The sequence below is a fragment of the Rhinichthys klamathensis genome, unplaced genomic scaffold (assembly GCF_029890125.1).
Source record: "Rhinichthys klamathensis goyatoka isolate OS25496 unplaced genomic scaffold, OSU_Roscu_1.1 h1tg000033l_1, whole genome shotgun sequence".
In the NCBI taxonomy this organism is placed as follows: Eukaryota; Metazoa; Chordata; class Actinopteri; order Cypriniformes; family Leuciscidae; genus Rhinichthys; species Rhinichthys klamathensis.
Genome location: NW_026606582.1, coordinates 1,612,817 through 1,633,269, shown reverse-complemented (window position 1 = coordinate 1,633,269; position 20,453 = coordinate 1,612,817). Strand labels below are relative to the sequence as shown.

Below are 20,453 nucleotides of genomic sequence, written 5' to 3'. Positions count from 1 at the left end.
TATGTAAAAAGCTGGAAATTCCTTAACTTATTTTTATTAGTTAAAGCATTTTAAAATCATATGTTATCATAACTTATGTTATATACATATATATGTGTGTATATACTGTATGTATATATATAGGCTATATATAACATAAAGTTAAGATAACATGTTTATATATATATATATATATATATATATATATATATATATGTATATATAAATATATATATATATATATATATATATATATATATATATATATATATATATATATTCAGTGCCTTTGAGGCCAATGATTCATAAATTAACATTTTTCATCATCCAAAAACATTGTAGAGGTCAGATCTTCCATGCTTATGTAATCTGAAATGATGACTCTCTGTGACTTGTGGTAATAACCTGTTAAATTCCTTTGCAGAAAGCTAAATTGGAATGGAGGACGAACTAGAACCACACGACAGCAAGACAGAGACTGCTAAAGAAACAGTTTCGTCAGAGCAATCCTCACCACAGCAGGAGACATTCTTCAATAATGGTCAGTTTGAGTCGATCTGTGTTCAGTAACTGAGATTATGAGCGCAGCATCTGATTGTGTGTGTTGTGGCATTAGAACTGTGTTGATTTCATGTGTCCTGACAGCAGAAGAGGCTGACGTTGGCTTTAGCGCCTCCTGTCTGACCACAGCAGAACTGCAGCAACACTGGAGAGCCGTGAAGCAGGAGTTCAGGAGCGTCAAACTGCTGTTCGACATCCCCAGCGCCCGCATCACAGAGCACACCATCTCCAAATACGTGGTATATCTACGCTTATAATAACTATACAAATTAAAGCGAACTTTAGTTTCTATTTTTGTAAATCTGACTTCATAATACCATTATTTAATATTTTTTTATTTGTAATATGCTTGCTCTGCTGCTAACGACTTTACTTTTTGTCTGACGTGACATTTTTAACCGCTCCCCTTTTCCATGTTTCACTTTATAATCTAAGAAAGTGCTGCATTTTACATCCAAATTCATTTGTTTTGGAAGAAGGATGGTCAATATGAAAGCGTTTCCGCCACAGAATATAAAAAAAAAAAAAAACGTCTCGCAATCTTGCCTTTTTTCCCGCCATTGCCGAGTCTCACAATTCTTAGAAACCAGTCAGATTTGTGAGATATAGCCTAAGCTTGCGAATGTGAGGAAAAGTCAGAACTGTGAGACATAAACTCTCAATTTCGAGTTATAAAGTCAGAATTGAGTGATATAAACTGGCAACTGCGAGAAAAAAAGTCTGAATTGTGGGATAAAAAGTCGCAATTACCTTATTTTTTATTAATCCATCATGGTGGAAACAAGCTTCCTATTTGATTATTATTTTTGGAAACCTAAAGGGAACATAAAGGGCAGTGTTGTAGTCGAGACCAGCTTATTTGAGACTAGAAGAGGGTCTGACTGGTTCAGACAATGTAAATCAATGTGTTTTGGGGTGAATGAAGCCTGGTTACTCTTCAGTGTCACATGATAAATATCCAGCTCTGCTCTAGAGACACGGTAACACAGAGCAGATCAGATGAGCAAGTCAGAACAGACAACTAAACTTATCCATAGTGTTGTAGTATTGAGACTCGGCCTCAAGTCAAGGCTGTCTTGAACTTGGGTGCGACATATATGTAGACTGTACGATGATGACATCAATTGAATCGTAGGCTACGACTCAAGTTAGCCTATAGAATAACATGTCATAAGCATGTGCTAGTGGTAAACAAATAGAGCAAGATGAATCGCACTTTGGCAAATGTGGTTTTTATGTGCGCTGAAAAAAGAGAATATGAATGCGGTCATGCCTAGGGAAAAGAGACTAACTTGGCAAGCCAATTTTGCAAATAGAGCTTGAGGAAAGTAGTGTTAAGTTTTAGCGCCGTGTCACGTTGATCAATACGCCATTTCATGTTGTATTTTGATTGGCTAGTAGCAGCAAACACACTGTGAGATCATGCTAAATTTATGACACTGTCAGAAAATGATCGCAGGCTATCTTTGGTCAACAACAGGCGTCTTTGAACCTCTCTCACTGTACGACATAGAGCCAGCGTTTAGGAGCCACAGCCACAGAAATCCCCACGATTGGTCATCTTTCATCTGGGACAGCCCAAAATCGTACAATGTGTATCAGGCATAAGGATCCAACATTTTTTTAGCTGTACATGTCTTTACAACCAGCAATGCTCTTAGGTCTACGTTCACGGCTGATTTCTGTCCCTCAGGTGTACCAGATTGTGGTGATCCGCTCGGGCAGCTACGACTGCGAGCGTGTAGCTATCGAGAGGCGCTACTCGGACTTCCTCCACCTCCATCAGGAGCTCCTGCTGGACTTCAGTGAGGAAATGGAGGACATCGTGATGCCCAGGAAGAAAATGAGGGGCAACTTCTCCGAGGAGAACATCGCCGAGCGGCGCGTGGCCCTCAGAGACTATCTCACTCAGCTCTACTCCCTCCGGTTTGTCCGGAAATCCCAAGCGTTCCAGGCGTTCTTCACTCATCAGGAACTGAAAGCTGCATATAACCTCCTGCGCGGGGGCCGCTTCTCCCGAGCGCTCGAGGGCCTCCAGACGGCGTTAATACTTCAGGAGAAACTGTCTTCTCACAACCCTACTTTGGTGATACCAACCTTGTGCGCCATATTGGTGTGCCAAAGGGATCTAGAAGACTTTGACGCAGCATTTCAGACTGGCAGAAGAGCTCTTCCCACAGTGAGACGCTATGAGCTCCGGCAGTATCAAGGGCCCCTGCTGGAGGCTCTCGTTGATTTGGGCTACAGTCTCGAGTTGCCCGTGGCCCAGTTACAGGACGAGCTGACCAGAGTTCGAGACGCCCCACACGGGCAGGCGTCACTGGTGTCCCTTAAAGAACTGGTGGTGCAAGAGTTTGTATAATCAGTGACAGCTGTAACTTAGTTGTGTTTATAAACATTATTTGAACAAATCGCCTAATGAGTGAAAAGTCCCACAGACTTACATTGTAGGAAATACTTGAGCCACATCTAGAGACCAGAATTTCATAGAGACTTGGGGTGGGCTCTTTTGACTCGGGCTAGAAAGCAACCACCAAGATCACACTAGCAGCTAGGGATGGGACGAAAATTTCATATCACGATTATAGTGACCAAAGTTATCACGATTATCAATATTATCACGGTTTTGTTAAAATGAGATGGAAATGTTCAAAAAGAACTGATGCTCACCCTGAAAACATTTGAAAATCAACAAACAAAAAATACAATTAGCAGCTATATGCACTTTTTTAAGCATAAACATTATATTAACATTAACATGGAGCCCTGAGAGTGAGAGGTATAAGTTTTCCTAGTGCAGGTTTTAATGAACTCGTCATTAAACCCTATCATTAATAATGATAATAACACTTATGGATGTGTGTATGACTGAATAATATTATTAGGCTATTAATAAATAAATCACTTTCTCTCTCTCTCTCTCTCTCACACACACACACACACGCGCGCGCACGCACGCACGCACACACACTTAAATGAACAAAATATGTTGGTTGGGTCAGGGTGACTAAACTACTGGAATACTTATAATGACTGTTGTAGCAACGCACTACACAGCGCACATCCATGTCTCGGATCACCATGGACGCAATCTCTGGTTTCATTCAAATGTGTAGGCCTATGTCTTGCATCTCAGTTTTGATTGTATTGAAAATTAAATCAGAGTAATTTAGTATTAATACTACTACAATATTGTTGTAGTGATCACATTTACTTTACGATTGATTTAGACCAGGGGCGTAGCAGCCATTATAAAAGTGGGGGGGACAAAATGGTGTGGTGATGTGACCCAAAGGTCAGTTCTTCCAGAAAAATGCGGAGTTTTTTTGTGATTGTTGCGGGCAAAAATCCGTGATTATGCGGCGATGGAATATGCAGGATATTTGCAATTTTATGTGATGAAATTGCGGGAACTTGCAAAAACTGCGGTTTGATGAAAAAGAGAGAAAAAGTGATTCCCCAACACCCTGTTCTCACTAGGCTACTACCTTAATGTAAAGAGCTATTTCTTATTACTTCCTATGATAAGCAAACATACTACATCACAGAAAGTGCTGGAATATTTAATCTTGTTTTATTTCAGACCTTAATAAACACATGGCTCAAACTTACAAAACATTGTTGAGTCAAACAAGTTCTGTAGCTTTACAAAAGGAATATGCTACAACTTCTGTAAAAATGAATAAATAAAATATGATTTTTTTTCCCCCTGTTTTACAGTTTTGTTTTTTCAATGATGTTCATGTCGCGTAATTACGTCACTTCATAACGTTCCCATGGCAACAGGGGGAAACGGCTGCTCTCGTGTGAAGCAAACGCAACATTTTTCAACTTTCTGCTTAGATATATGTGACTTTTTTTGCAACAAAAATGCGGGGATTATGAAATCATACAAGCCCCGCATATTTTGCGTGGAAATCGGCAATTTATACGGCAAAAGTGCGGCGTATTTGAAAAAATGCCCCCGCATAAATATGCGGACTTTGGCTGATTATTGAATCATGCGATTGCATAATCGCGTTTTTCTGGAGGGACTGAAAGGTGATGTTCTAATAAATTCTAGATGGAATAGCAATTGGCATTTTACAGCACCCTAGTGCCAATTTTGGGAACATGCCATGATAGTTTACAGCAACCTATTTTTGTGAAATCATACTCGAAACAAAAAAATATTGCAGGACTTGGGACTTTCAGACAACTGTGGACATCTATACTTTATTTTTATGAAATAAAGATGTTTTATGATATTTACAATATTTCAGTTAAACTACACTTGAACAATAACTTTTATCTTACTAACAGTTGGGCCAAAAAACGTGTGCAATGAGTACATAACAGATTACATCATAGCCTACAGTAATTTTATACAACAGACATTTTATAAAAATATATCAATAAAACCTAAATCAATGTATTCGGTATTGGACATCAATTTAACATTGACATTAGATGTTGAATTTACATTGAATTTTGGTCACCCGACGTCGCAACCAAAATTTAACCAAATATCAACGTCTTATGACGTTGTGTGCCTGCTGGGAATAATCTGTTATGGCTCATTTAACAGACGCTTTTATCCAAAGCAACAAGTAGGAGAGCATTTAACACACACTCGACACAATCCGGCGCGACGTGACGAGGTCCATATGGGTTCTGTTGTCTTACACTTCTTACAGCGTTACAGTAGGTTAAATCATAATAAGGAAACTTTACCTGTGATTCATGTCATCGCGACATACTGTAACAGTGTGTGTTTGAAAAAAAATGATGTAGTCCTCTGCTTTTTTTTCTGGGGTGCATTAGACGGCCAAACAGCAAAGCGACTAAACAAACACGAAAATTCGCAAGAGCAACAACACAGATTTGAAGCTCATGGCAGACGCGCCCAATAGATGCTTCGCGCTGTGATTGGCTGAATGTTAGCTCACTCAAGTCTAAGTAACAAATCAGAGAACACGGGCGGAAATATTGGCGCGGAGTAAAAAAAAATGCGGGGGACAGAATCACCTGTTTCTAAAAGTGGGGGGGACGTGTCCCCCCCGTCCGCTACGCCCCTGATTTAGACACTGTAACTTGTATAATGAATTTATAAACCGGTAAGATTTAAAAACATTAAGTTAACCACAATTCAATATTTCATGTCCCTGAAATTATTTCTGTGGTAAAAAAATAAAAAATAAAACTGTAATAAGTTTACAATGAATGAATACAATACATTATCCCTTAAATGTCACCCTTAATAGTTTGAATATGTTCGTTCGTCTTGGCTCAAATCCACTTGCTGTAAAACTTTTCTCTTCGCGGAAGCTTTGCAATAATTACAAGTGAGATAATGAAATAATTGATCTCCAATAAATTTGTCTAATTATTTGCCCAAGTTAGTTGTGGTATTAAGGTAAAAATTAACTCAGTGGGTGGTTGTCACGTAACGTTAGATGACTTAGCAGATTTGACGTGTTTCCCCCTTTTGCAGCGACTTCTTGCAAGATTTGCAGACAGGGTGCCCATCCTCGATTAAATTGCCCTCGGGACTCTTGTAATAGCCAAAATACGACCATACCCCCGATTTTGTCCTCTTGGATGGCTGAAAAATCTCCCGTGCGCTGTCACTGCCTTCCGCCATGTCTTCTCGCGCAAAAAAAACAACATTGCATCTGCGCGCCTGCGTCAGACTGATTCTGGCTGGACAGGATTTACCGCGAGTTTTCAAAATCACGATAATCAAACACGGTTTTTATGATAATTACATTTTAAACGATAATACTAACCGCCAGGACATTTTATCGTGGTTTATCGTGAAACCGGTAATCGTCCCATCCCTAGCATCGAGCAATGCCCAAGCACCCACACAGAACACCCTAGCAACCGCATAGCAACATGCCCCACCCAGTCATCACCAGAACATCAAAGACATGAGGATATACATCTTTGACTTAGGGCAGTATTTGTGTGGTTGTATTTGTTTTCATGAACCCATACTGCCCATATTTGTATTACTTCACATTTAATTTTCTCTGCAAACCTTTTCCATTTATCTTGGATGACGGTGAAAATGAAATGTCGGTGGTTTACTTTAGCAAGTTAGTCTGAATTGCTTTCACCAATTGTGAACATTTCAATCCAGTGTTGTTACTGTTAACTAAAACTATTAAAAATAATTTTTGCTAATTGAAATAAAGCTGAATTATACATATTAGATACAAAAAACTTTTAGAAAATTCTAAATGTTGCCAATGTAACTAACTGAAATAAAATAAGTTTAACTTAAAGCTACAATAATTTTTCGCCGCCAGAGTTCGCATTTTCAAAACAATAACAAAGGCGAAGCTTGATGACACTATAAAGGAGAGTGGAACGGTGGGAGATGTTGTTTTCACCCTCCAGAGATATATGGTATATTTGGTATAATTTACGAATCATGTTCACGAATGAGGTAATAAATTCGTTTTTGTATTACCTATTCGTTTGATCACACTATTTTATGTCATCGTGATGAATTAGCTGCAAGGAATGTGAAATGTAATGCTATATTAGCCTGTTACTGATATGTGACTATTTGTCAAATGATTTCGTGGGTTAGTTTTACACGTTTAAAACAATCGTACTAAAAGTAAATTTGAACGAAACCACAGTATTTGCAAGTAATGGTTAAATATTTGTGTGCAACACATACTGTAGCCTATTTCATTTCACTGCCATAGACTTGGTGTCACAATTATGTTCTGTATTGTCTGCACCTGTTCTCGTTAGTCTCTATGGTTTCCAATCAGTCAAGTCTTGTCAGCTGTTCCTTGTTTAGTCTGCTTGTGTATTTATACTCCCTGTTCTGTTCTATCCCTTGTCGGTTATTGTTTGTGTCAAGCGCACACTGTCTCGTACGTTGACGTATCACGTTTGGAATAAATCCTTGTTATTTGAATCTGCATTATCATCGTTTTCATTTGGGAACCTAGCGTTACACTTGGTCACCAGACTTAATAAAAGCGTTACTGAAGTAAAAACAAAGTGCAATATAACTGTATCTCTACAATATATAGTTGCTTACCTGCAGGGCCGTATTAAGACATTGTGGTGCCCCTGGGCACTATACCTCAAAAGGCCCCCTATATTCAAATGTGTCAATTAAAAATGTACATAAATTAATTGACAGCGTCAATTCACGTTTGCCCAAAAATAATAATAAATCTATCAGGTTTCTTACCTCTACAGGCATGAAAAGGGGTCAGGGGTGAAAAAGGTGAGAAGGTTATTACCCCTCTAGGGGTCCGGGGGCATGCCCCCCCGGAAGAAATTTTTTAAATATTCCATATTTTATAGCATCAATCTGATGCATTTTGAGATGCATTTTTTTTGCCAACCTGGGGAGAGTTGGAGAAACTTAACTTCAGCCATGAGTCAAAAATATTATGGCCTCCGTAGCGTTAGCTAATAATTTCCCACCAGAGCTTTAGCTAGCTGGCTAATGTTGCGTTCTCTCCTGCTGTGTTCAACTCAATTCATCAAGCTGTAACTAACGTTAGCAAAGCCTATGTCAACAGAGCTCCTGGGTAACTTAGATATAGCCTACCAGAAAATATTAGGGATGTCCCGATACCATTTCTTCTGAACCGATCCAATCCGATACCAAAAATTCTGAGTATTGAATTATACCGATCCGATACCAGCGCAGTTAAAAAAAAAAAAATCAAGTAGAATTTCTATAACTCTGTGTGTTGAACTGATAATCACTATTTTCTGTTAAACACAATCTACTTAATACAGACAACTTCATTATAAAGAAAAACAACAAATAAAAAAAAATATGATCATAACCTATGACAAAAATCCTATTATATAAACTAGATTAGTGGGTAACTCAGCAGTAAAATTTAGTCTAGAAAAATCACAAGTGCACAATAATTGTATAAAATCGAACATTTAGTGGAAAAAAAACATTATTTAGTGAGGAACAAATAAGAGACAATAAGTGTAGCACTAAATCTGGTAAAACGTTTTCATGTATTAAGTTTAGCAGAACTGCTCCTTCCTTGATTTTGCGCAAGCAAAGGTGTCAACTACATCCCCAAAGTCCATTTCTTTGTTACCGTCTCCACAGTTAGCTCCGGCTTCGTCAGACTCAGCGCTGCTAGTGATCGCAATTCCCGTGATGTTCTCACAAAAAATCTTTCGATACCTGGAACATTGTGAATTGTAGCTACGTCTAGCGTCCTTGTCTTTCTTTAACTTTCTTTTTGCAAAACCACTCAATTGACGTCTGTCCAGTTTTGATTTTAATTCATTTTTTTGTAGCCGTTAAAAAAATGACACATTTGCACGTATTTGTTGTGGACCAACGCAACTCTGACAGATTGGGGAGGGGGGAGTGATAGTGGTCATGTAATCTTTATTTATTTATAATTTATTATTAAATCATTATTAGGTGTTCAAGCACGAAGTGCTGAAAACCTATTGTAATTGTAATGATTTTTATTATTATTAGGTGTTCAAGCACGAAGTGCTGAAAACCTATTGTATTTGTACTGATTTTTATTATTAGGTGTTCAAGCACGAAGTGCTGAAAACCTATTGTATTTGTACTGATTTTTATTATTATTATTAGGTGTTCAAGCACGAAGTGCTGAAAACCTATTGTATTTGTACTGATTTTTATTAGGTGTTCAAGCACGAAGTGCTGAAAACCTATTGTATTTGTACTGATTTTTATTATTATTATTATTATTATTATTATTATTATTCTCCTGTAAAACGCATCGTGCAGCCCAAACCGTAAGTGCTGGAGAGTTGAAACTTTGTCAGATGGTAGTACAAAAATCGAGGAGAGGTTATCAAATTATGAGCCCGATTGGCCCATAGGTGGCGCTATAGCGATCAATTGCGCGAAACTGCTCATAACTCCTAAACCGTAAGTCGTAGACTCAAGTGTCTTATATCATTGGAAAGCTGGAGGCCTGAAGTAAAAAACGTATATCTCCGATTTCATTTCCGGTATGCAAATTTTTCCGCCATTTTGAATTTTGTCAAAAACCTAATTTTGCGAACTAGTCCCTGGTTTTTCGCCCGATCAAAATAAAAAAAATGCATACATGTTCTCTGGAGTCTGAATATCAATAATTATTGAAAAAAAGTTGAATTTTCGATTCACGGTCGCTAGGGGGAGTAAAATGATCGTTGTGGGAGGAGCCTATTTTACTAAAATGGCTATAACTCGAAAAGTAAATGAGATATCTTCATCAAACTCAAGAGACATGTGTATGAGGACAGTCTGAGGTCACAGTAAAAAGATCGCGACGATCGAACACTAGTTGGCGCTATAACATTAAAAAAACATAAAAAGGGCTATGACCACCTGACCGTTAGTCCGATTGACTTGAAAATTGGTATGCAGTGTCTTGGTCCAAGGCCCCATGTATGTGTATGAGGAAATTGGCGTAACTCAAAAAACATGGCCACCATTGGCCAATGAATTTGAGCACCTATGAGACGAGGTTAACGAAGGCCGATCGGAACGAAACTCGATGGGCATGTTCGACTCATGGCCCAAGAGGTCTGTAAGAGTTTTGAAAGAAATCGGCCACTAGTTGGAGCTAACGAGTTTTACGGCTCTGTAATCACGTGGTGTTGCACACATCCCCACAATATGCATATCATTTGATAGATCTCCTCATGCTAAACAACTTTGCCTCTAGAACCATTGCTGTCAATCAAATCGTTCATTAAATATTCACGAATATGTTAAAAACCTACTTTTGCGAACTAGTCCCTGGTTTTTCGCCCGATCGGAACCAAACCAGTCTAGGTCAATTCTCTGGACTCTCTAGATCAATAATTATCGAAAAAAGTTGAACTTTTGCATTTTTCGTATGGCTATAATAGGGTCATTTAGAAAAGGGGCGTGTCAAAATACACTCAAAAGCCTATAAATCATAAATAAAAACTCAGAACTTGACAAAAATTGATGAGCATATGTGTCATACCATGGTGAAGAAGCATGCAAAGTTTCATGGAGATCGGACAATAGGTGGCGCTATAACTGTTGAAAAGCTTTAAAACCATGCATTTCCTATGGTCAATTGCCTGTATTGGCTGTAAATGGCCTTTTCCATCTATGATTGTAAAATTGTCATATCTTAATGTTTAAAACCAGTGCAGTACAATTATCTGGACTCTCTAGATCAATAATTATCAGAAAAGGTATCATTTCTTCATTTGAATGGCTATAATAGTGTAAATTGGATGGCTATAAGATTTTGGATGGCTATAACAGCCAATAAGTGGTATTTTACTGCCCCCTGCTGTCATTTCATCATACTACTCCCTAATATTGTTATATATAATTGAAATGTAGACTTTATTAAATCATTATTTTAACATTTACAATCACATTTTGTCCAAATTCATCTATTGGAGTATTATGGACTGCATTTATTTATTTTATTTATTACTATTTACAATTGTGTCACAGGAAGGCTGAAAACGAAAGTATAACGTTGGGCCACGCCCCCCAAGTACAAATTCACTCATAACTCGAAAACAGAAAGTCTCTGCACGCTAGGTAAGGTTCTCTCGGGGCTCTTGATCCAAATCTATCGTCGCGGGGCTCGGGAACGCCCCCCGCGACGAATTCTTAGTTAATGTTAACTAATGTAGTTAACATTAACTAAGAATGAACAATACTCCTTCAGCATTTGTTAATCTTTGTTAATGTTAATTTCAACATTTACAAATACTTTATTAAAATCTTGTTAACATTAGTTAATGCACTGTGAACTAACCTGAACTAACAATGAACAGCTGGATTTGTATTAACTAATGTTAACAAAGATGAACAAAAACAGTAACAAATGTATTGCTCATGGTTCAAGTTAATTAATACATTAACTACTGTTTAATAAATGAACCTTATTGTAAAGTGTTACCGACATTTTTAATCTTTGTTATCAGCTTTCAGCATTGGCTAACAAACAAACGCTTAAAGCTATTTTTTTATTATTTTAAATATAGTTTTATATTATTACATCACAAAGAAATATGTTAAATGCATGCTTATACACCATTAAAAGAGATTTTCACAATAACATATCCCGTGTGTGTGTAAGCATATGTCTACATATGAATGGAAAAGCACTTGTGTGACCAGCAGAGGGCAGTAGAAGACCACTTATTGGCTCACTTTCATTTTGACACACTTGATTAGGGATGGGAATTGATAAGAATTTAACAATTCCGATTCCATTATCGATATTGCTTATCGATTCGATTCCTTATCGATTCTCTTATCGATTCTCATTGGGTGAGGGAATAAGTACAAATTTGTTTGTTTGTATTAACTTATTGAACTTATAACTTATTTTGTTTGTTAATTATTATTAACTCGCTGACACAGCACAGAGTATTAGGGGTGTGAACCTACAATGGTCTCACGGTTCGGTTCGATTCCGATTATCATGTCATCGATTCAGTTCAATTTGATATCTCGATGCCTCAATTTTACTTCAAAAGTGATGTGTGTGTGTGTGTGTGCGTGCGCGTGTTCACCCGTTCGTGAAGTCGCAGTGACAGAAACAGTGACATTCCAGTTTAAGTTTCATGGGACTAAAGTCTGTTCATGATGTGTGGCCAAATGTTTCTGCATATTGGAGGTCCCCCCCCCCCCCCCCCCCCTTTGACGAAATGGAAATTTTACAGGTGTTGCAGCAAGTGACCATATTGTTATGAGGCGCCGTCATACTCTCATTGAGCATGTGCGCGAGTTTGAGTGTGTGTGTGCTCGCGTCTCATATGAGTATGTGCGTGCAGAGTTTGTGTGTGCGCGCGCGTCTCATATGAGTATGTGCGTGCAGAGTTTGTGTGTGCGCGCGCGTCTCATATGAGTTTGTGTGTGCGCGCGCGCGTCTCATATGAGTATGTGCCTGGAGAGTTTCGCGCATCTCGTGTGTGTAGAGTTTGCATGTATGCGTGAGCGACTTTAGGTGTGTCGCTGTGCATTTCATATGTATTTGTTTGAGCATTCAGCAGTATACATGTATGTTTGACTACTTAGTATACGTGTATATGCAAGTGTTTCATATATGTGTGCGTGAATGAAGTTTGATTTAAGCCCTAGACGGCACCTCATATATTGTCGTCTTTTCGCGTGAAATATAACCAAACGAGCGCTTCTGCCTCGATGTTATGTTTGATGCGTTCTGAATCAAAATAACGCAGCGCGTGTGTGACGTCATGACACATTTGCAACGAGCGGAACCGATAAGCGGAATCGTTAAGCAGGCATACTAACGGTTCCAGGGAATTGGTTAACTGGGCACCGGTTCTGAAGAAGAAAATTAATATAAAATAGTACTGCAAAAAAAACAGTTTACTGTAGTGTAAAGCTATTCTATTGCTGTTATATATTTATTGTCCAACATTTACATTTTAGTACAATTACATTTATTTGCTGAATTCGTTTATTTCATTGAACTTATTTTTGTATGTAAGGTTATGTGTACCTCCTGGGAAACGGTCTAACGTTATAACTTTATGAACTTACATCACTTTATTCTTCTTACCTGTCACACTTAATGTAGAGATTAATATAATTAATTAAATCCTTGAACTTCCCTGTCTCAAGTTATGTGGGGGAAAAGCCTAGTAGCAACTTCTTTTTAACGGATATAACGTTAACTGTTGTGAATTAAAATAATCACCTAATTATTTCAACCTAAAAATGACCTCTGCACTGGACTAAATATATGTACAATATATGACTGCCGAGTCGCTTTCACCCCAAAATGGCGGACGCGTAGGGCTGCTGCTGGGCGCTGGTGTTGCAATGGAACGTTCTATTGGCTTTCACTTCTTGTCAATATACGTTCTTTGCCTGAACTAACAATGAACAGCTGGATTTGTATTAACTAACGTTAACACTAGAAGTGCCAGAATTCCATAACTACTAGAACTGCCACAAGCGATCATTTTGACCGTTAGATTGCAAACTCTATATCTTTAATGATAAATACCCAATTGAGAGATTAATGCATTTGTTGTATTAGGATATCTTTTAAAAACAAAACAACACCAAACTGTACATTTTAAAAAGTTTAATTATACATTTATAAATAATAATATCAGTAGCCCGTAATTATCGCATAGGGCCTATTCACAACAGAGCTATATTTCCATATCCCTTCAACATAACTCAGAACAGGATAATAACAACTAAAAGTATCTTATATAGATATTCTTTTGACAGTGAGAGAGACAATGTCACGGTTTATGAATTCGCTGTCTCCTTTCTCGTCTTGTTGTGTGTGTGTGTGTGCGTGGTCGCTGATCAATGCAGCTGATCAGCACGTGCGCTCTGATCAACGCGCCAGCTGCAAATGATCAGCGATTCGACCCTTTTCAGTGTTACTGTTCTCGCCTAGGGTGTTTCTCAAAACCAAGAATGCAAAGAACGGACTTGTGTTCTTGGGGAGAACGCTCTTGCTAGTTGTTCTTGGAAGAATGAACTCACAAGGTGACGAGCACACAGAACGCTGCTGACAGTTTGAGACGATGTGTTCTTGCTGGTATTGCGCAATAATACCCCCGCACAGACGCCGTCTGCAGTGCCCAAACATAACGAGAATTGTTGACGATAACAGCCAGGCTGCAATGGTCTCTTGGCTGTGGGGAAAAACGAGTCTGTGAGCAAACTGGCCGGTTGGCTCGATAGCTAACGTTACACCCGCAGGCGCTTATGGAGATTCTCACTTCCGAAAACGTTTGAGCACATTTTCGATTAGCCATACATTTTCGTAAAATGCCAATATTTCAAATCTACACAGTTGATTTCTCGCATCAAATGTTCTCAGAAGTGAATTTAGTGATGAAATAGTGTACGTAATTGTAGAAAAACGAAATACTGTATTGACCTGCCTCTCCTTCCTCGAATGCCGAATTGAATGCTGGGATATTTCTCCCGTCAAGTTCACACAAGTTACCAGCCGATGCATCCTCGGTAAAATGGGCGTGTCAAGAACACATCCGGGATTTTTAACTGTTCTTGCCAAAATGCAAACTTGTGTATTGGGACAGTACTTGGGCCACAAAAGATGACGTTTCACAAGAACACAAGGACACAAGTACAGACAAGAACACAGATTGAGAAAGGCCCTTTGTCAGATCGTTGTGGATTTTTCCTGCGTGTTTGTTCCCTGCCTGTATCCGTTTTCCGTGTGTCATCCCGTGTTCAGCACTCCTGGTTCAGCACTCACTCCAGTGTCCCTGTGCTGCCAAGGGCTTCATACCGGACATTTGCACACCTTAACTCTCCCAGCATCTGACCAGCTCTCAATAAACATATCTGTCATTTTGCAATTGAATCTTCTGATTATTTCCTAATAGACAAAGGTCAACCGCGAGAAATGTAACAAAAGAATACCGCAAAATTCAGTGCGGTCAATATGACCGTCTATGGCCGAAATAGGTAAATATGTTCATTTGTTTGTTTGCCTTATGTGTAATTTATATTAAAAACATTTTAAATGAAAATACAGACACTTTTAGGAAAAGTCAGGTACCAGCAGGATTTTTTTTTTTTTTTCAACAAAGTTATTGCAGATATAAAATTCAAAACGGTCAAAATGACCGTCGTGGCCGTTCTAGTGTTAACAAAGATGAACAAAAACAGTAACAAATGTATTGCTCATGGTTAGTTCATGTTAATTAATACATTAACTAATGTTTAATAAATGAACCTTATTGTAAAGTGTTACTGACATTTTTAATCTTTTTTATCAGCTTTCAGCATTGGCTAACAAACAAACGCTTAAAGCTATTTTTTTATTAGTTTTAATATAGTTTTATATTATTACATCACAAAGAAATATGTGAAATGCATGCTTATACACCATTAAAAGAGATTTTCACAATAACATATCCCATGTGTGTGTGTGTGTGTAAGCACATGTCTGCATATGAATGCAAAAGCACTTGTGAAAACACTTTATTAATAAGTAGAGTGACCAGCAGAGGGCAGTAGAAGACCACTTATTGGCTCACTTTCATTTTGACACACTTGATTTTCACCAGTATTCTGCACTAAAGCAAACCAGTTTTTCCATGTTAACTATTATAACACAATCATATTTTGTCAAAGTTTATCACTTCATTTTTATTGACACTTCACATTAATGCTAGCAATATGGTGCCTCATGGTAAATCACGATAGAAACATGGTAAATCATTGTAAACAATACTATTACATGGTGTATCATGGCAAATCATGCTACAATCCTGCGGTAAATCATTCTAGAATGTGGTATATCATGGTAAATCATCCTATAACATGGTAAATCATGCTAGAATCATATTGAATCATACTAGAATACGTTCAATTGTGGTAAATCATGCTAGAACAGGATAAATCATGGTGAATCATACTAGAACTTGGTATATCATGGTAAACTATGGTAAATCATGCTAGATTCATGGTAAATCATACTGGAACATTGTAAATAATGAAAAATCACACTGAAATGGGGTATATCATGGTAAATCATGCTAAAACATGGTCTATTCTATCTATGATCTCAGTGGTTAAATGCTTGCTACATACAACTTAATGTCTTCTAATGCTTTTGTGCTCAACGGCCTTAAAGGCCTTAACTGCTTGAACACCGCTAAATGCTGCTTGCAGCTTTAATTATTATTATTATTATTATTATTCTCCTGTAAAACGCATCGTGCAGCCCAAACCGTAAGTGCTGGAGAGTTGAAACTTTGTCAGATGGTAGTACAAAAATCGAGGAGAGGTTATCAAATTATGAGCCCGATTGGCCCATAGGTGGCGCTATAGCGATCAATTGCGCGAAACTGCTCATAACTCCTAAACCGTAAGTCGTAGACTCAAGTGTCTTATATCATTGGAAAGCTGGAGGCCTGAAGTAAAAAACGTATATCTCCGATTTCATTTCCGGTATGCAAATTTTTCCGCCATTTTGAATTTTGTCAAAAACCTAATTTTGCGAACTAGTCCCTGGTTTTTCGCCCGATCAAAATCAAACAAATGCATACATGTTCTCTGGAGTCTGATTATCAATCGTTATCGAAAAAAAGTTGAATTTTCGATTTCCGGTCGCTAGGGGGAGTAAAATGATCGTTGTGGGAGGAGCCTATTTTACTAAAATGGCTATAACTCGAAAAGTAAATGAGATATCTTCACCAAACTCAAGAGACATGTGTATGAGGACAGTTTGAGGTCACAGTAAAAAGATCGCGACGATCGAACACTAGGTGGCGCTATAACATAAAAAAAACATAAAAAGGGCTATGACCACCTGACCGTTAGTCCGATTGACTTGAAAATTGGTATGCAGTGTCTTGGTCCAAGGCCCCATGTATGTGTATGAGGAAATTGGCGTAACTCAAAAAACATGGCCGCCATTGGCCAATGAATTTGAGCACCTATTAGACGAGGTTAACGACGGCCGATCGGAACGAAACTCGATGGGCATGTTCAACTCATGGCCCAAGAGGTCTGTAAGAGTTTTATAAGAAATCGGCCACTAGTTGGCGCTAACGAGTTTTACGGCTCTGTAATCACGTGGCGTTGCACACATCCCCACAATATGCATATCATTTGATAGATCTCCTCATGCTAAACAACTTTGCCTCTAGAACCATTGCTGTCAATTAAATCGTTCATTAAATATTCACGAATATGTTAAAAACCTACTTTTGCGAACTAGTCCCTGGTTTTTCGCCCGATCGGAACCAGACCAGTCTAGGTCAATTCTCTGGTCTCTCTAGATCAATAATTATCGAAAAAAAGTTGAACTTTTGCATTTTTCGTATGGCTATAATAGGGTCATTTAGAAAAGGGGCGTGTCAAAATACACTCAAAAGCCTATAAATCATAAATAAAAACTCAGAACTTGACAAAAATTGATGAGCATATGTGTCATACCATGGTGAAGAAGCATGCAAAGTTTCATGGAGATCGGACAATAGGTGGCGCTATAACTGTTGAAAAGCTTTAAAACCATGCATTTCCTATGGTAAATTGCCTGTATTGGCTGTAAATGGCCTTTTCCATCTATGATTGTAAAATTTTCATATCTTAATGTTTAAAAGCGGTGCAGTACAATTATCTGGACTCTCTAGATCAATAATTATCAGAAAAGGTATAATTTTTTCATTTGAATGGCTATAATAGTGTAAATTGGATGGCTATAAGATTTTGGATGGCTATAACAGCCAATAAGTGGTATTTTACTGCCCCCTGCTGTCATTTCATCATACTACTCCCTAATATTGTTATATATAATTGAAATGTAGACTTTATTAAATCATTATTTTCACATTTACAATCACATTTTGTCCAAATTCATCTATTGGAGTATTATGGACTGCATTTATTTATTTTATTTATTACTATTTACAATTGTGTCACAGGAAGGCTGAAAACGAAAGTATAACGTTGGGCCACGCCCCCCAAGTACAAATTCACTCATAACTCGAAAACAGAAAGTCTCTGCACGCTCAAATTTTGATGGTAAGGTTCTCTCGGGGTTCTTGATCCAAATCTATCGTCGCGGGGCTCGGGAACGCCCCCCGCGACGAATTCTTAGTTAATGTTAACTAATAGTTAACATTAACTAAGAATGAACAATACTCCTTCAGCATTTGTTAATCTTTGTTAATGTTAATTTCAACATTTACAAATACTTTATTAAAATCTTGTTAACATTAGTTAATGCACTGTGAACTAACATAAACTAACAATGAACAGCTGGATTTGTATTAACTAATGTTAACAAAGATGAACAAAAACAGTAACAAATGTATTGCTCATGGTTCATGTTAATTAATACATTAACTACTGTTTAATAAATGAACCTTATTGTAAAGTGTTACCGACATTTTTAATCTTTTTTATCTGCTTTCAGCATTGGCTAACAAACAAACGCTTAAAGCTATTTTTTTATTAGTTTTAATATAGTTTTATATTATTACATCACAAAGAAATATGTTAAATGCATGCTTATACACCATTAAAAGAGATTTTCACAATAACATATCCCGTGTGTGTGTGTGTAAGCATATGTCTACATATGAATGCAAAAGCTTGTGTGACCAGCAGAGGGCAGTAGAAGACCACTTATTGGCTCACTTTCATTTTGACACACTTGATTAGGGATGGGAATTGATAAGAATTTAACGATTCCGATTCCATTATCGATATTGCTTATCGATTCGATTCCTTATGGATTCTCTTATCGATTCTCATTGGGTGAGGGAATAAGTACACATTTGTTTGTTTGTATTAACTTATTGAACTTATAACTTATTTTGTTTGTTAATTATTATTAACTCGCTGACACAGCACAGAGTATTAGGGGTGTGAACCTACAATGGTCTCACGGTCCGGTTCGATTCCGATTGTCATGTCATCGATTCAGTTCAATTTGATATCTCGATGCATTACATGCACTGCATCCTCAATTTTACTTCAAAAGTGATGTGTGTGTGTGTGTGCGTGCGCGTGTTCACCCGTTCGTGAAGTCGCAGTGACAGAAACAGTGACATTCCAGTTTAAGTTTCATGGGACTAAAGTCTGTTCATGATGTGTGGCCAAATGTTTCTGCATATTGGAGGTGCTGCAGCAAGTGACCATATTGTTATGAGGCGCCGTCATACTCTCATTGAGCATGTGCGCGAGTTTGAGTGTGTGTGTGTGCTCGCGTCTCATATGAGTATGTGCGTGGAGAGTTTGTGTGTGCGCGCGTCTCATATGAGTTTGTGTGTGCGCGCGCGCGTCTCATATGAGTATGTGCGTGCAGAGTTTGTGTGTGCGCGCGCGTCTCATATGAGTTTGTGTGTGCGCGCGCGCGTCTCATATGAGTATGTGCCTGGAGAGTTTCGCGCATCTCGTGTGTAGAGTTTGCATGTATGCGTGAGCGACTTTAGGTGTGTCGTTGTGCATTTCATATGTATTTGTTTGAGCATTCAGCAGTATACATGTATGTTTGACTACTTAGTATACGTGTATATGTAAGTGTTTCATATATGTGTGCGTGAATGAAGTTTGATTTAAGCCCTAGACGGCACCTCATATATTGTCGTCTTTTCGCGTGAAATATAACCAAACGAGCGCATCTGCCTCGATGTTATGTTTGATGCGTTCTGAATCAAAATAACGCAGCGCGTGTGTGACGTCATGACACATTTGCAACGAGCGGAACCGATAAGCGGAATCGTTAAGCAGGCATACTAACGGTTCCAGGGAATTGGTTAACTGGGCACCGGTTCTGAAGAAGAAAATTAATATAAAATAGTACTGCAAAAAAAACAGTTTACTGTAGTGTAAAGTTATTCTATTGCTGTTATATATTTATTGTCCAACATTTACATTTTAGTACAATTACATTTATTTGCTGAATTCGTTTATTTCATTGAACTTATTTTTGTATGTAAGGTTATGTGTACCTCCTGGGAAACGGTCTAACGTTATAACTTTATGAACTTACATCACTTTATTCTTCTTACCTGTCACACTTAATGTAGAGATTAATATAATTAATTAAATCCTTGAACTTCCCTGTCTCAAGTTATGTGGGGGAAAAGCCTAGTAGCAACTTCTTTTTAACGGATATAACGTTAACTGTTGTGAATTAAAATAATCACCTAATTATTTCAACCTAAAAATGACCTCTGCACTGGACTAAATATATGTATAATATATGACTGCCGAGTCGCTTTCACCCCAAAATGGCGGACGCGTAGGGCTGCTGCTGGGCGCTGGTGTTGCAATGGAACGTTCTATTGGCTTTCACTTCTTGTCAATATACGTTCTTTGCCTGAACTAACAATGAACAGCTGGATTTGTATTAACTAACGTTAACACTAGAAGTGCCAGAATTCCATAACTACTAGAACTGCCACAAGCG

General features: G+C 38.0%; 1 protein-coding gene across 2 annotated transcripts; it reads left to right on the top strand.

Moving 5' to 3' along the window:
• The first annotated feature begins 417 nt into the window (after positions 1–417).
• snx20 (sorting nexin 20) lies at positions 418–3,086 on the top strand. Of its 2 annotated transcripts, none has more exons than XM_056245749.1 (3): positions 418–520; positions 628–779; positions 2,234–3,086. In XM_056245749.1, exons 1-3 carry the CDS (start codon positions 418–420, stop codon positions 2,900–2,902), a joined length of 924 nt encoding a protein of 307 aa, XP_056101724.1. In that variant the 3' UTR covers positions 2,903–3,086. The 2 variants fall into 2 exon arrangements, with proteins under 2 accessions (XP_056101724.1, XP_056101723.1); XM_056245748.1 differs by having other exon boundaries at positions 625–779.
• Positions 3,087–20,453: the final 17,367 nt, after the last annotated feature.